The sequence below is a fragment of the Panthera onca genome, chromosome D2, assembly GCF_046562875.1.
Source record: "Panthera onca isolate mPanOnc1 chromosome D2, mPanOnc1 haplotype 2, whole genome shotgun sequence".
NCBI lineage: Eukaryota > Metazoa > Chordata > Mammalia > Carnivora > Felidae > Panthera > Panthera onca.
The window spans coordinates 53,692,356-53,710,214 of NC_138349.1; the positions used below are offsets into that span (position 1 = coordinate 53,692,356).

The window sequence follows — 17,859 nt, forward strand, 5'->3', positions numbered from 1 at the left end:
CAGGCAATACCCACCTCTCTGAGGAGATGGATGACATTTGAGATGATGCAGTGGAGAACATTCCTAGTAGAAGCAATAAATGTGAAGATCGTAAGAATCTCTGATGTGTTTGTGCACAAACCTGGTATGTTTTCCTGGACATAAGGCCACTTTGACCAGAGTTTAATGATTGAGAAAGAAGTTGAAGACGGATGAGATCAGAGAGGTAGGCAGGAGCCAGACTATATAGGGCATTTCGGACCATGGCCAAGAGTTTGGGTTTTATAATCAAGGGAATGACATGACCCAATTTATTCTTTAGAAAAAACATTTTAGTTCAAGAGTTTCTTAATCTCAGCACTATTGACTTTTGGGATGGAATAATCCTTTGTTGAAGGGGGCTGCCTAGTGCATTGTAGAATGTTTAGTAGTATCCCTGATCTCTACCCATTAGATATTGGTAACACCTTGCCTCCTCTGGTTGTGACAATCAAAAACGTATCCAGACATTGCCAAATGTCTCCTGGGAGACAAAAATTACTGCTTTAACTGTACAAAAAATTTATTTAAATATTAGACTCTACACAGTGGAATATTCACATTAGGGGAAACATACTGGCCGCTATGTCACATGAACTCTGGTCCCTATAATGACCTTCAGAGTTGTTTCGTTGCTGCTAATTTTTTTTTTTAAGATTATATTTTTAGGTAATCTCTACACCCAACAGGTTTTGAACTTAAACCCCAAGATCAAGAGTCACTTGCTCTTCCAACTGAGCCAGATAGGGGCACTTGTTTTTGTTAAGTTTACGCGGTTGAATACAAGTAAATTACATGCTCATGCTGTGACTCCGCTGTTCAATATACCACAGTGGACATCTAGATAAGGTCTATTTGGGCACAAAAAAGGGAGTAATTGCTTACCTAAGGGAAAGTAAGGAAAAGGATGAGGTCAGGAAGTTTTTTGAAGCAGGAAGGAGGCATGCGATCTTTGAATTGAATCTTAATAGATTAATAATTGTTAAAAGGCAGGTAGTACTTTCTAGGCAGAGGAAGTATGAGGAAGAGCTCTTTGATCCTAGACGTACTGTGTGTCAGGAAGGAAGGACAAGTTGAAAGGATGAAGTGGGAAATGTGGTAGGGTCTGAACAGGCTATTGGATATTTGGGCTTATAGCTCAGGAAAATGGGCTGGAAGTAGATTTGAAAAATATCCTCTTAGGGTGATAGTTAAGGCAGAAGGAGAGGTGGGGATGAAATCATCATGGGAATAGTGTGGGACAAAGAAGAGTACAGACAGTCTGGGGCACCTGGGTGGCTCAGTCAGTATAAGTGCCCAACTCTTAGTTTTGGCTCAGGTCATGATCTCACACTTCATGGGTTGGAGCCCTGTATCAGGCTCTGCACTGGTAACATAGAGTCTCTTTGGGATTCTCTCTCTGCTCCTTCCCTGTTTGTGTGCTCTCTCTCGCTCTCAAAATAAATATTAAGAAAAAAAAAAGCAAGGACCGTCTTCTTAGGGAACACTTAAAATCCGATGTCTATGTGGGCAGATTGGACAGAGAGGCCCATTATTTGTCAAGTAGGGAGACTGATAGGAACTGGGGAATGAATGCTGGATACCCAGAGTGTTGTGCAGTTTTGTTTAAATTTGGCAGTGACCTTCCTCAAGGACCTCACTTCACTGATGTTTTGGGGCTAAGTATATTTTGCTGTTCCCACTTAAAATTTAATTCACCCTATCCCACCCTTATGAGGAAGCTTTTGGGTAGAAAAGCCTGAAGAGTAGTAAGTTGATGGTGCTCAAACTTAAGGGTGCCCACCTGGAGGGCTTGTTAAACAAATTGCTGGGCTCTGCTCTTAAGAGTCTGACTCAGTAGATCTAAGGTGGAGCCCCAAATCTGCATTTCTAAGAAGTTTACTGCTACTGGTGTAGGGACCATACTTTGCGAACCACTGTGAAAGGTAACTGACTGGTTTTGCATCGGGAATAAACTTTCTTAATGAGTTTAAGATATTGGTCTGAGCCCTTGAAATCACCTCAAATGTTTAATGCGAGTTATTTGTGTTAGATGTTAGGGCTCTAGTGTGAGGGTAGTCTAGAATCACCTAACAACCCATCTGGAGTTGTTTTGATTAATATATCTCGAGTTCTATCTAGACAGAATCCCCAATAAATATTAATTGATTTCATAGGGATCTAATAAAAGACACGGTCTTTATCCTTAGAAGGTCCCAGGGAGGACGGTATATCAGAAGCGGAGAGGCTGCACCTGGCCTCCCATTCGCGGCCCTTCTCAGCCGCCCGTCACTGAAAAGGCTCCGGGATTCCTCAAAAGTGCTGTGATTTGAGAAAGCGCCAATGGGATTGGGGATGGTCCTTGGGACCGAGTAAAGTGATAAAACCGGCTGGTCCACCTTAAGGGAGCGTCTCTTCCCGCAGGTGGAGCTGGGAGGTGCGGACTAAGCGATAGCGCGAGCCAGGCTGAGCCGAGGCACCGCCCCTCCTGCTCCGGGGGCATTCCCGGCCGCCGCAGCTCCCGTAACGGGCTGGGGCGGTGGCCGCTGCGCTCCGCCTTCCTGGCCCCGCCCCCGGCTCCATCTTGCTGGCGACCAGTGTTGGGCTGTAACGCTGCTCCCCCGGGTCAGGTGAGCGTTGGCGCCCCCTACCCTTCCTGCCCCTGTCCCCCGGGTCACGTCGGTCAGGCCCGCTCTGGGGCTTGCCGTGCGGGAGGTGGCGGGGTCCCGCGTGTATCCCCGCGGTAGGGCTCGGTGGGGGTGCCTGTGGGCCTCCCGGGTGGCGGGCGTCTCGGCGTCTGTGTCTCCGGACCTGGGCTGCCCGGTGGGGTGTTCGGGCGGAGGCGCTTTGGGGTGGGATAGGCTAGGCGGCCAGCCAGCCAGCCTGGCGGGAAGACGGGAGGACCTTTCACCGTCCTCTGGGGACGTCCTCGGCTGTCCCGAGATTAGAGGGACTAGTGACACCCTGCACGCAGGCAGGTGACTACAGGTGGAGGGAGGGAAGCCAGAGGATGACCCTGCTGAAGGCACCTCAAGGAAGGCTGAGTAGGAAAGCCAGCGAGAAATACCGAAAGCTGTCTGGCTAGTGACTAGACTTTGCGGTGACACAGCAAATTTAGGGAAACTTGGGAAATTTGTACTGTGCTTAGTGAACCGTAGGACAGGGCCTACGCCTAAAATTGTACATTGGCTCGGGTTTATAATTCTTGGAAACTATTCTAGGAAATAGCTTTCCAGATTTGATTTCTGTTCCCTGAACAGCATCAAGTATGCTGATTAATAGCCCGTCCTGAGCCAACACTTCCTATACATAGGGAGATGGCTGATGTCCACCATAAAGTAACAAACGAAAAGTCGTCCAACCTTTAAACTCGCTAGTATCTTCTATCAGGTGGGGAGCTGATCTGATAAAGTAATCTGTCCTAATTAGAGCTTAATGAGTCACCTTTCAGGCAGGTAAGGAGTCTCAAGCACTAGATCGGTAGAAGAGAGAATTTTAGCCACTTCAAACTTAAGCTGCTTTTTATTCCTCACTGGTGATGGCTGCCTACCTTGTCCAGGAAGTCATGGTTGGCCATGACCCTAGTTCTATATCCAGTGATATAGCCCTTGCTGACTGATTTAATTAGTCCTTCCCGACCAGAAGTCATGGTTGGCCATGACCCTAGTTCTATATCCAGTGGCCCTTGCTGACTGATTTAATTAGTCCTTCCCGACCAAAAGGCAGGTTTTGGAAAATTGTAGTATCTCCTGTTGGCCATCTTCATTTGCCCTTCCTGTTCTGTATTTGTTTCACAAATCTGCAACAGCTGCCTCTTGTGTTCCTGGGCTTGATGCCATCTTGAGACTCCTGTAGTGAGACCCACCCCTTTTAGTAGCTGACTCACTGGGTGGAGATGGTCTGGAGAACCAAGAATGATTTCTAGTCTTTTAAAAGTAGTTGCTGATGGAGAATGATAAAAAGGAAGTAAGAACTCTTGTTTACCATTCCTTGGGCAAAATGAGTAATTTGTTGAGTCACCATAGGGTTTAAGTTTTTACAAAAGCTTTTTAAATCTAGCTTTTGAATAGATGATACATGCACGACTCCAAAAGGGGTAAAGGTACGTTGAAAATTAAGTTTCCATGGGGCGCCTAGGTGGCTCAGTCAGTTAAGTGCCTGACTTTTTTTTTTTTTTTAAATGTGTATTTATTTTGAGAGAGAGACCCAGAGTGCGAGTGGGGGAGGGGCAGAGAGAGAGAGAGAGAGAGAGAGAGAGAAGGAGACAGAATCTGAAGCAGGCTCCAGGCTCTGAGCTGTCAGCACAGAGCCTGACACAGGGCTCAGACTCATAAACCATGAGATCATGGCCTGAGCTAAAGTCAGACACCCAACCAACTGAGCCATCCAGGTGATCCTGTCTGACTCTTGATTTTGGCTTAGGCCATCATCTGAAGGTTTGTGAGTTCGAGCTCCGAGTCAGGTTCTCTTGGGATTCTCTCTCTCTGCCCTTCCCCTGCTTTCGTGCACGCTCTTGCAAAATAAGTACTAAAAAAGAAAAATAATGTAGAACTGGGATTTTGTCACTGGGACAGTTCTTGAGATTTAGAAATTTAAGTTACTTATGTAGTCTTTGTTACTGTAACTACTTGTTGCCGTTAAAATTATTAATTTTCTCATAAACTGTTATCAGATTTTTCCCCCTTTCTTTTGACACTGACCTCTTTTGCCCTTGGTCCACCTGATTATTTCTAAGATGCTGTTGTCCCTCTTTTACTCCTTATACCAACCATACTCCTGTTCCTATTTTTACAACTGGGTCTTTGGATTCCAAATGATTATTTTAGAACTGACTGGATCAGTCTTCTTATTATCTTTATTATTGTAACTTTGACTCAATATATGCCTATTCATTCTCAATTTGGTGTTTTTAGCTTCTTGTGCTTATGTTATAAAGAACACTACAATAACTTAAATTTATTATCTCATTTTCCTGTACTGTGTATTCACTTTATTTATTTTTAATGTTCATTTTAGAGCACACGAGCAGGGGAGGGGCGCGGGGGGGGGGGAAGTGGAGAGGATCTGAAGCAGGCTCTGAGCTGAGAGCAGTGAGCCCAATTCGGGGCTTGAACTCACGAACTGTGAGATCATAACCTGACCCAAAGTCGGCTGCTCAGCCAGCTGAGCCACTCAGGTGCCCCAATATACTGTGTACTCAAAAGGCAGGATACTTTTCTCCCTCGTCTTTCTATCAGCACCTAGGACAGTACTTATTACATAATGGGATTTCATTATGTTGAATTGGATTTGTTTAGGGTCTTGATGTAAAAGAAATGGATAATCGTTTACAGCCATAATGGGGAGAAGAGCCAAAACACATTGAAAAGTGTGCAAATTATTTGGTAGATCCAGAAATACCAAAATATTCTGGTACCAAAATATGATTCAGAGACCAGCAGCATCAGTATCACCTGAAAAGCCTAGTTGGAAATGCAGAATCTTGGGGCGCCTGGGTGGCTCAGTCAGTTAAGCGTCCGACTTCGGCTCAGGTCATGATCTCGCGGTTCGTGAGTTCAAGCCCCGCATCGGGCTCTGTGCTGACAGCTCAGAGCCTGGAGCCTGTTTCAGAGTCTGTGTCTCCCTCTCTCTCTCTGACCCTCCCCCGTTCATGCTCTGTCTCTCTCTGTCTCAAAAATAAATAAAAACGTTAAAAAAAAAATTAAAAAAAAAAAAAGAAATGCAGAATCTCATGCCCCATCTCAGAACTACTGAAACAGAGTCTGCATTTTAACAAGATCCTCAGGTCATTTACATACATAATGAAGTTTAAGAAGTACTACTTTATCTTGTACATTATCTTGTACATTGTTCAAAGAAGGGAGAGATTAGAGGCACCTGGGTGGCTCAGTTGGTTGAGTGTCTGACTTTGGCTCAGGTCATGATCTCATGGCTCTTGAGTTTGAGCCCCACATCAGGCTGTGTGCTGGCAGCTCAGCGCCTGGAGCCTTCTTCAGATTCTGTGTCTCCCTCTCTGCCCCTCCCTTACTTGCACTCTGTCTCAAAAATAAATACACATTAAAAAAAGGGACAGAAGATTTGAGCTGGATAAGTCAGGAAAGGTGAGTGAACCCAGGCATGAGGGCCAAGTCATTTAATAACAGTGGCTTAACCAAAGGCACATTGGGAATGGTTTAAGTGGTAGAGATGTCTCATTGGAGGTTAGGTATTAAGAGATAAAATGAATAGATAAATTAGAGCCAGTACTAAGGAGAACTGAATTTCAGGCCTATACATTTTCGTGTGATACTCTAGCAGTAGTCTTTGAGGAGGTTTGACCTGAAGAGTGATATGCTGAAAGAGGAGCATTTTAGGAAAATTCATCTAGTGATGGTGCCCAGGAAATTATAACTGTGAGAGTATATGCAAGATAAATAGAAAAGTAATTTTACTAAAATAGGCATCAATGATGAAAACCTGGTCTAAGGATATGGCCATGAGAATAGAAATGATGGGTAGAATAGGAGAAGCATTGCAAAGGAAAAAAAAGTGTTGGGTTACTTACTGTACTTAGTAATAGGTAATTTAAGTAGTGGTACTAGTGACAGATACATGATTTTTTCCCCAAGTTTTTATTTATTTATTTATTTTTCTTTTTCCAAGTTTTTATTTAAATTCCAGCTAATCAACGTATAGTGCAATATTAGTTTCAGGTGTAGAATTTAGAGATTCATCACAGTACCTGGTGCTCATCACAAGTGCCCTCTGCAATACCCATCATCTATTTAACCCATCCATCCACTCAACTCGCCTCCAGTAACTATCAGTTTGTTCTCTATAGTTAAGATATTTTCTTGGTTAGGTATGGGATATTAGGATTGATCTGGTGGAGAATGATGAATATTTAATTCCAGACCAATACCGAAGGCCTCTTAACTGGCCTCTTAGTCTATGTTTCATTGTGTTTTGATGATTGTCTATCTTAAATTATATACTATCTTTTGCCTTGCATATGACATTGCTGTTCAGCTTCCCTACCAATATATCATCACCATTTTACTTATTTATTTATTTATTTATTTATTTATTTAAAGTTTATTTATTTTGAGAACAAGCAGGGGCAGAGATAGGGGAAGAGAGAGCAGGCTCCATGCTGTCAGAGCAGAGCCTGATGCAAGGCTCGAACTCACAAACTATAAGATCATGACCTTAGCCCAAAGCAAGAGTTGGATGCTTAACCGACTGTGCCACCCAGGTGCCCCTATCCATCACCGTTTAAAACTTAGTTTAAACCTTTGGTAATTCTGTTAGTCTCCAATCTTAGTACAGTGTTTTATGGTAGATGCTAAATAAATGATTTTATATAGATATATTTGCCAGGTATATTATTATATTTGACCAATAGTTTTTCAGATATAAATAAATATTTATTTATTTTTTGGGGGGAGCACAAGTGGGGGAGGGGCAGAGAGAGAGAGAGACAAAATCCCAAGCAGGCTTCGAGCTGTCACCACAGAGCCCGGTGTGGGGCTCGAGCTCAAGAACTCTGAGATCATGACCTGAACCGAAACCAAGAGTCAGAAGCTTAACTGACTGAGCCATCCAGGCACCCCTAGATATTTTTTTAAGAAGGAAATCTTGCAATTTGTGACAACATGAATGAATCTTTTTTTTTAAGCTTATTTATTTATTTATTTAGAGAAAGAAAGCTTGTGCATGCACATGAGTGGGGGAGTGGCAGAGGGAGAGGGAGACAGAGAATCCCAAGCACCTTCCTCACTGTCAGTGCAGAGCCCGACATGGGGTTTAATCCCACACACTGTGGGATCATGACCTGAGCTGAAAGCAAGAGTCAGATGCTTATGGTTAAGTCACCCATGTGCCCCAGTTTTTTAGATATGATCAGGCTATGAAATGGTATTGTTTTGAATATTTGTTTTCCCCTCTATTTATTTGCATTTCTTTTAGGTTGGTAGTGTTTTCTTCAATTGCAAAAGGTACTTACACTATACATATATACATATATATTTGTGGTTTTTGGGTTCACGTTGGCTGCATTTGTTTTACATGAGTGGTCTTTAAAAATTTTTTTAAATGTTTATTTATTTTTGAGAGAGAGAGAGAGAGAGAGAGAGAGCGCGCTAGTGGGGGAGGGACAGAGAGAGAGGGAGACACAGAATCTGAAGCAGGCTCCAGGCTCTGAGCTGTCAGCACAGCCTGACGTGGGGCTTGAACTCACGAACCGTGAGATCATGACCTGAGCCGAAGTTGGAGGCTTAACTGACTGAGCCACCCAGGTACCCCTACATGAACGGTCTTCTAAAAAAAACCAAAAACTTTATTATGGAAAAATTTTGAATGCACAACTGGACAGAAGAGTGTATTGAATACCCACATACTTGTATAAATAATCAACTCATCTAGTTTCATCTATACTCCTGCATAACCCTTTTATATGATTTTGAAGTGATTCCCAGACATATTTTGTCTATAAATATTCAGTGTATATCTCTAAAAAAGCAGATGCTTTACAAAAATCATAACACCATTATCAGACCTAAAGATGTAATAATTTCTTAACATCATCAGATGTTCAAGTTATTGTTTGCATTTCCAAATAGAAATGAGTTCCTTTTGAAGAAAATAACTTTCAAACTCTCTGGTGCAGACTGTAGTTTGCAAAAGGTATTTCCCCTGTCATGTTTGCTGATCAGAATACTATCAAATCTTGATTACCATATATTATCAGAGAATAGATAATGTATGATTGCCTCTTTAATCCCAGATTGGCTGCATTCTGCCACCCCACCTTATTTTCTTTTCCCCCAATTAGAGAATGTATACTAATTTTAAAATTAGTCTAAGTCTTGGGTGCCCGGGTGGCTCAGTTGGTTAAGCATCCGACTTTGACTCAGGTCATGATCTCATGGTTTATTAGTTTGAGCCTCACATTGGGCTGTCCGCTATCAGCTCAGAGCCAGCTTCAGATTCTCTGTCCCCCTCTGTCTCTGCCCCTCTCCCACTCTTGTCTCTTTCTCTCTCTCAAAAATAAATAAACCATTAAAAGATAAAATTAGTCTAATAAAATTGGATAAATATATTGGCAAATATTGGCAAAATATGTAGAGAGATACTTAAGGCTATTTGTTGTAGCACTGTTTGTAAAAGACTAGAAACAACTCAGATGTTTGCTATTAAGTAAACTATGGAAAGTCCACAAAGTGGAATACTATGTAGTTGTAAAGAGGAATGAAGACTATCTATATACTGCTATGAGTGGTCTCTAATAAAAGAAAAAAGCCAAGTGAAGAAACAGTGTATGTATTGGCTAAATTTTATCTAAGAAAGGAGTGGGGATATAAATATATACATATCAGCTTATGTATTTAAAAAAACACAATAGATGTATAAGCCATAAAAATAATGGTTACATATAGGAAGAGGGAATGAGCAGGGATAGAAGCTAATATCTTTCTGAATATATCTTGTTTTATTGATTTGACTTGGGACCAAGAAAATATTTTATGCAATTATAAAATGAAACTTAAAAATTTTTTTTTTTTTTTTTTTGGATAGGCTCCATACCCACTGTGGGGCTTGAATGATCGGCCCTGAGGTCAAGAGAGGCATGCTCTACTGACTGAGCCAGCCAGGTGCCCCCAAAGTAATCTTTAAAAATTAAAAGCACAGTGAAACAGGTGGACCAAATAGGTATCACATTGGTAGCCTAACTCTATAGGAATTATTTTAACTATCTTTAAAACACAGTAATTTGACCGTGCATTCATAGTGGGGTGTATCCCAGTGTAATGCTCTGAATGTGTTTCCCTTAAAGATGACAGTATTTGGAGGTGAGGCCTTTGGGAAGTGCTAATGTAATGAAGGCAGAGCCCTTATGAATGGGATTAATGCCTTATAAATGAGGCTCCAGAAGGATCCCTTCCCCTTCTGCCACGTCTGGACATAGTGAGAAAGCACCAGCTATGAACCAGGAAGAGGGCCCTCACCAGAGAATTTGATCATGTTGGCGGTTTGATCTTTGACTTCCAGCCCCTGGAACGTGAGCAATAAAATTTCAGGTGTTTTGTTATAGCAGCCCATATGGACTAAGACACCCCCACCCCAAATTGCAAAAAAAAAAAAATTTTAAGTTTATTTTGAGAGAGGGAGAAAGACGTGTGCACAAGCGGGGAGGTGGGGGGCAGAGAGAAGCAGAAACAGAATCGCAAGCAGGCTCCATGCCATCAGTGCAGAGCCCTATGCAGGGCTCGAACTCAATGAACTGTGAGATCATGACCTGAGCTGAGATCAGGAGTCAGACACTTAACCGACTGTACCACCCAGGTGCCCTGCAAAAAAGACTTTTTAATTGTTTTTAGCAATCATGTTGTAGCAATATGGGTATTTGTGTTAATTTCCTGTGGCTGCTGAAAGCCAAAAGTCCTAAATCAGTGTCTCTGGGCTGAAGTCGAGGTGTTAGTAAGGTTGCACTCTCCAGGAGGCTCTAGGGAAGAATCTATTCCTTGCCTCTTCCAGTTTCTGATGGCTGCCAGTGTTTTCCAGTATCTGCCTCCATAGTCACATTGCCTTCCCTTCTGCTCAATTCCCTCTGCCTCCTTTTTACAAGGATACATATTATTACATTTAGGGCCCACCTAGATACTCTAGATAATGTCCCCCAAGGTCTGTAATTTAATCACCTCATTTTTGCAAGATAAGGTGATACTCAAAATCCAGGAATATCTATTGGAAAGCAGTTATTCAGCATACTATAGTTATTATTATTCTGAAACTCTTATGAGTTTATATAGAATTTATACAGTAGGATAAAGTAGGTAGTATGTTAATGTCATTAGGAACTAAGAAGTTCAGTGTAAGGGAAAATATATATAAATATAAAATGTTAAATTAAAAATCCTATAATTCTAAAATTGAACTGGAAATATCAATATGAATGTTTTGTTTTTTTTAAATATTACCCTGTCCCATACTGAAAAGGCATAGAGAAACAATGATCAACTACTAGCAGTAAACATTGCTAGTACTCCGGTTGTAATTTTTAAACATCAGTCATTTACCATGAAAACTGATCAGGGCTCCTTGGAGAGTAGACTAGGTCTGAGGCAAGAAAAATACAAAATGAGCCTGGAATATCATGTGATATAAAATGGCAAGGAAGTTACCCAAAATGTCTGGGAGATTGTGTCAAAACAATGTGTCGGGCAATATTAAAGGCTTCCCTTAGGGGCTTGGGTGCCTCAGTCAGTTAAGCATCTGACTCTTGATCTCAGCTCAGGTTTTGATCTCAGGGTCGTGAGTTCAAGTCCCATGTTGGGATCTGTGCTGGGTGTGGTGCCTACTTGAAAAAAAAAAAAAAAGCTCTTCTTGGCCAAAGATGGGAGAAATTGAATATTAATAAGAATAATAACTGCAGTGGATTGAAATATATCAGATATGTTTATGTTCTTGAATTCATATTGATACTTCAAAATTTATTAGTCATCTTGTTATGCTATGGAACCAATTCATTTTGAAAACTGGTAAATGAAGAGAAAAAGTACAGTCTATATAACTATTTCAGGAAAACTATACAGTTGCTGAAGGGAAATTTCTTAAGGATTCCAGATAATTAATGAAGAAAAAATGATAGAATTAGATCCACACATTGGTTATCAGCCACAAAAAAGAGGGACATCTGATCGTTAGGTGTTTCCTGACAGAAACAAAACAGTATTTTTGAGTATTTGTGCCAAAAAAGGAATCTGAATCTGATCAAGCTTCTAGATCTGACTAAATTTTTAGGAAATAACTTTTAAAGATTATTATGGAGAATCAGTTGGTAAATCCAGATAGAGGGATATTTCAGGACAAATTCTCTGGTTCCTTCAACAAATAAACTGCACTGAAAAAAATGAGAGAGGAGGCTTATAGACTAGAGACATTTAAGAGACACACCAAGTCACTAGAATATATGGACCATAGTTGTATACTGATTTGAACAGCCAAATTGTAAAAAATATTTTGAGATATTTGGGCAAATTTGAACACTGGATACTTGATGATATTAGAAAATTATTAAATTTTTAAGATACAATATTGGTAAATGACTGTGGTTTAAAAGAGTCCTTCTCTTTTTACAGATAGTATATTGACATACTTGTGAGTAAAGGAATATGTTTGGGGATTTGCTTTAAATGATCTAGGAAGGATAGTGGTTGGGGTACAAATGAACTAGGATTACCTGTGACTTGACAGTTGTTGAAGCTGAACATGAAGTTATGTGAACATTATATCAGGTTGAGCCACAAGAAATTTGTATGTTAAAACAGTTGAATTTCATTAATGCCACGTAGTTCAATCTAACACTGTTCTCTCTAAAATCTTTCAGGTTTTCTATAATAAACAAGTACAAAATAAAAAGCAATAAATATTTAAAAGATAATTGGAAATTTGAACACTGACACATTGATATTATGGTTACATTTTTAAAATAGTCCTGTTAAGAAAAAATGTTTTTAGAGATATATACTGAAGTATGTATAGGCTAAAATGGTAGAATGTCTGGGATTTGCTTCAAAATAATCCAGTGGAGTGATGGGGGATGAATGAGTGTATTGAAAAAACAAAATTGGCCGTGAATTTGTAATTACTAGAGCTGAGTGTTGAGTCTTTGGGGTTTCTTATACTCTTTACTTTTAAGTTTGAAACTTAATCAAAAGTTTATAAAAAAGGTGTGTGTGGATATGAATGTTAACTCTTAACCATTGTTTCCCATAATGTTATATCACCAAATAAAGGGATTTCTATGGCATTTGGAAAGCATTTATTTTAATCTTTACATTTTAATGTTACCTTCTCTTTGTGGCCAGAAACTATTGCAAGTTTTCCACATATGGAAGTGATATAAAATAGATTTAAGTGAAAAATTAATTGGCTTATAGATATTCCATAAATATTCCATAAATAATAGTGCTGGTAGTATTAAGATATGACAAAAATTGTATGGGGAGGATGAAGTTGGAACATTTACTATGCTATGCTGACTCCATTGGTATGAATGGGGAGATGAAAAAGTATTTTATAAACTTTGCTTATACCTCTAATATTCACATGTTGAATGCCTGACAGACTCTTGAAAGAAGATAGATTTTGTATAAAACCCTTGATGATATGTATCTTCTAAGGACTTAACCTTTATAAAGAATTACAGAGGACATTTTTTATTGTTACAGAATGTCCTACCCAGGCTATCCCCCAACAGGCTACCCACCTTTCCCTGGATATCCTGTAAGTATTGCCACTTATAATAGTAAAATAGCTCATGTACTTGGAACAGGTGTTGTATAGGACTAGCCCATGACAGATCTTACGCATATGCTAGAACAGGGGTCATAAACTCAGTTGCCCAGAGCTACTGAGTAGAATAAGTGTGTGAAGGCAGGAGGTGGGAGGGAACGAGAGTGTACTTGCCTCATTTATGGAAAGCCAGCAGCTACTCAGCTTCAGCCCAATGTCGTCATGCTGCAATGCAGACTCAATGTTGCTAGATATTCCATTTCTTCAAGTAAAGCCAGAAATATGGATTTGATGTGAAATTGCCCTAATTTTTTAAAATGGGAAATTAATTTTTTTTAATGTTAAATGTTGTATGGCCAATAAAATATGTATGTAAGCTAAATCCATCCCGTGAATCACTGGTTTTTAACCTTTGTATTAGAAGGTTTAAAATAATTAAGGGCTTGACTCAGAGATAACAAATTGCAGTGGATTAGAGGTCCCTGTATTTGCAGTTCTGACACTTTTAGTATTTGGAGTACATTTTTTAAATGTGCTACTAAGTTCTGCCTTGTTGATGTCTATACTATGAGGACTAAACTCCTAGCTGAGGCATTTAAGTAAGAATTATGCATTTCAGTTTTATATTCATAAGTGTATAGGGCTTCTTTCTAACAATGGGAGAATAGAAAGAGAGGTCTATGCAGATTAATGTTAATGTAAGTATCCTTACGTAAAATGAATATATAGCTCTCCTGAATTTATCATAGGAGAGAAGAGAATTATGAATATGTTCCTAGGTCCCTATATACTCAACTGGACTCTGGTTACCATTTCAGTTATTATAGACTAATTTCTGAAACAGACAACCCCAACATCCAAGTGACTTAACACAATAAAAACTTGTTTTCTTTAGTCTCCTAGAAGTCAGTGGCAGGTGGGTGGTGGGGTGGGGTATCAAGGAGGCTTTATTCCATGTAGTCTTTCAGGTTACTAGGCTCCTTCCACATGTTGGCTTTATCATCCTCTAGTGTCTTGGATTCCTCCACTGGATTCTCTGCTTCCAGCTGGCAGATAAAGGGAAAGAGGAAGAGAGAGTGTGTAGGATTGGGCAGGAGGTTTTTAGGGGCCAGATTGGAAGTGGTGTACCTCACTTCTGTCTCTGTTCATTCACCAGTGTTCAGTCATATGGTCCTACTTTAACTGCAAAGGGGTCTGGGAAAGGTAGTCTAGCTTTGTGGCCAGGCGAGAAAGTTTAGTGAACGTGTAACAATCTCTGCCACTCTTAGACATTTTCTAGTCTGAACTGGGCTCCAAATGTCACACCCCATGGTAACTCAGGTCACTTTTTTGTTCCTACTATGTAACAGGTCCAGGTGTGTCGCAAAAGAGCCAGGAATTCTCTTTAGGGCAGAGAGCTATACGTCTTTCTAATATTTCCAGGTATTAGGAAAATGAAGGAACTAATGAGCTTTGATAGTTTTTCCTGAAGCCTTGAGGTTTCTGAAGAGTCTCGTTCTTACTCCCAAATAGAGAAACAGATCCGTCTTGCCCGACACAGGTAGAATTGAATGTAACTGAGTTATGAAAAGCAAGTGTTTTGACAAACTAGCATACAGGTAAACTAGTACAAGATACCAAGACTTTTAATGTGACTTTTACTATGTAAAAGAAAATTTAGACCTTAACAGTTATTTCAGTTTGTTTGTTTGTTTGTTTTGGTCACATTCATATGAAAAGTTTTCTGGTTTGTCAGCCTGCAGGTCAGGAGTCAACTTTTCCCCCTCCGGGTCAGTATCCTTATCCTACTGGCTTTCCTCCAGTGGGAGGAGGTGCCTACCCACCAGCCCCAAGTAGTGGCTACCCAGGAGCTGGAGGCTACCCTGCCACTGCAGGCTATCCAACCCCTGGAGGCTATCCTGGTGCCCCACCACCAGGGGGAGCTCCATCCTATCCTGGAGGTGAGTAGTGGGTTGTGGCATTAGTGATGATTTGGGATTGCTGTATCATTTTTCCTTCTCTCTCTCTCTCTACCTCTCTCTCTCTACCTCTCTCTCTCTACCTCTCTCTACCTCTCTCTCTCTCTCTCTCTCTCTCTCTCTCTCTCTCTCTCTCTCTCATCCATTTCATTCTTGCTTGTTTTATATGAGGTCAGAGATGCTCTTAGCCTACTCTCTACCAAAGACCATAAACCTAGCTGGCAAGATAAAGGTTCTTGGGGGCATGAAAGCTGGAAACATTCTCAAAAATTCTGTTGTGAAAAGAATTAGAATAAATCTCATGGTAATAAAGGACCAATATATAGCAGTTTACTTGATTATTTGTAATCTTAAGAATTGATTATGATATTTCACTTAGCATAATTGTGACCTTTAGGACAGCTTTGTGTGAAGGCCAAAAAGCTTAGCATTTTTGTTACTATAAGTTAGTTAGGCAGGTGAATGAAGTAAAAATTTTTTAATTTGTTTCATAACGGAAAAGAGTTGATAAGTTGAATTTAGACCAAAAGAGACTGCTGTTATAGCATTAATTGCATATTTTTTCCACTTTTCTTAGTGGATATTAGTAGATATTTTCCTAAAGTTTACTCTTCAATCATGAGAACTGTCACTGTATTTATTCTTTTATTCTAGTTCCTCCAGGCCAAGGGTTTGGAGCCCCCCCACCAGGTGGAGCAGGCTTTTCCAGCTATCCACAGCCACCCTCACAGTCTTACGGTAGTGGTCTACCACAGGTCCCACTACCTGGTAGGTACCAGAGAAAAACAATAGTGTGTTACTTAAAATTTTCAGTTGCCACTGAGAGAACTTAGTTAGTTTGGGATAGTCTTTAGTAAACTTTATACTAAGTACTTTTATAATTTTTTTTTTTTAATTTTAGCGTTCATGAGTAGGGGAATGGGGCAGAGAGAGAAAGAGAGAAATAATTTAAAATACATGGTTTCATTTGCAACTACGTGGCTGAAACTAGAGGGTATTATGCTAAGCCAAATTAGAGAAAGACAAATATATGACTTCACTCATATGAAGACTTTAAGATACAAAACAGATGAACATAAGGGAAGGGAAGCAAAAATATTATAAAAACAGGGAGGGAGACAAAACATGAGAGACTCTTAAATATGGAGAACAAACAGAGGGTTGCTGGAGGGGTTGTGGGAGGGGGGGTTGGGCTAAATGAGTAAGGGGAATTAAGGAATTTACTCCTGAAATTGTGCACTATATGCTAACTAACTTGGATGTAAATTTAAAAACTAAATTAAATAAAATGGTAAAAAATAAATAAAATGAAATGCATGATTTCATGAAATGCATTAATTTGGTGGAAAAGTTTAATCAGTAAGATGGAAATAAGGACCCACTTTTTGAGTTACAAAAAATCTGTTCCAAAGGCAAAAAACCAAAACCTTCAGGAGCTTCCCAGCTCACACCTATACCACTCCTAAACCCTCAGAACTATGCCCTGGCATCCTTTCTAGATGGAATCAAAATTTAGTTTGGTTCAAGTATTTAAAAAAAAAAAAGGTATTATTTGTTAGGAAACTGTGTAGGACATGGAATATTTTAAAAGGTTCCTGTGACCAAAGTTGGTTTTAGGTTTAGTGAATTATAATCTTAAAAAATTACCCTACTGAATAACATGGTGTGAATGTTCTCATGTTTCTATATTCATAATAGTCAATGCTGTTTTGAAAAGTTAAATCCTATGAGATCTGTTTACTGTACTTTTTTTTTTTTTTTTTTTTAACACGTAGGTGGCTTTCCTGGAGGACAGGTGCCTTCTCAATATCCTGGAGGACAAGGTCCTTACCCAAGTCAGGTATTTCTACTCCTGTTTTTAAACTTAGTTCAATTTAATTGGATAACACCAAAGAAGGGCACCACTGCTTTGCTGACATTTCCCTGAAGCAGAGGATATGGTCCGTTATAGTCACTTAAGATTCTGCTCTTTGTGTCTGGTAGACTTGATGCTGTCTTTGGTCCATCTGCTTTAAGTGGTGTCCTGATGACTTTAATAAGACAAGCATAGGTCTCTTCTCACAGGTGATGATACTCCTAACTTTTTCACAGAGATTCACTTGGGTTCTTGGCATTGGTTTTAGTTCTTCCCTCACTTGTAGTTAACAAATATGAACTTGAGTGACTAAGTAATGGCTGTTTTGGGCAGTTTTTGATAAAGTGTGGTTTTGTTTTCTATTTTTACGTTTATAACTTTCCACTCTTTTTTCAGATCAATACAGAATCTTTTCCTTCCTATCCTGTTTTCTCTCCTGTTTCTTTGGATTATAACACTGAAGTGAGTAAGGTTTTCTAGTGTTTACTAATTACTGTATGTGCCTGTATGTACCTTCTTTACTTTCTGATTTCTCGTGTATTGGTCTCTCACACCTTCCTCAAGGATTCCACTGTATCTGTCTTACCATTATGTCTCTGTAGTGCTTGGTAGGGCTTTAACCATAGTAGTCAATTAATATTTGTTGAATTGATTTCTCAATAGCCCTAGGTCTCCTATGTATCAAATGTTTGTCTCATCTCTGTATAGCCCCTTATTTTAATATTAAGTTTAATTTTATATCTTATGCAAGTTACAAGGAACACAAGCAGTATG

General features: G+C 39.8%; 1 protein-coding gene across 3 annotated transcripts in view; it reads left to right on the top strand.

The window, feature by feature from the left end:
• The first annotated feature begins 2,520 nt into the window (after window positions 1–2,520).
• The window catches only part of ANXA7 (annexin A7), a 35,562-nt gene continuing 20,223 nt past the window's right edge, over window positions 2,521–17,859 (top strand). Inside the window, exons 1-7 of one of the 3 annotated variants that reach the window (XM_060642425.3) lie at window positions 2,580–2,627; window positions 7,945–7,973; window positions 13,209–13,263; window positions 15,008–15,212; window positions 15,885–15,998; window positions 17,006–17,070; window positions 17,482–17,547. In XM_060642425.3, coding sequence (XP_060498408.3) covers window positions 13,210–13,263; window positions 15,008–15,212; window positions 15,885–15,998; window positions 17,006–17,070; window positions 17,482–17,547 — 504 coding nt within the window. In that variant the 5' untranslated portion in view covers window positions 2,580–2,627; window positions 7,945–7,973; window position 13,209. Of the gene's footprint in view, window positions 2,628–7,944; window positions 7,974–13,208; window positions 13,264–15,007; window positions 15,213–15,884; window positions 15,999–17,005; window positions 17,071–17,481; window positions 17,548–17,859 lie in introns of all 3 variants that reach the window. The other 2 variants (XM_060642424.3, XM_060642426.3) reach the window with 2 other exon arrangements.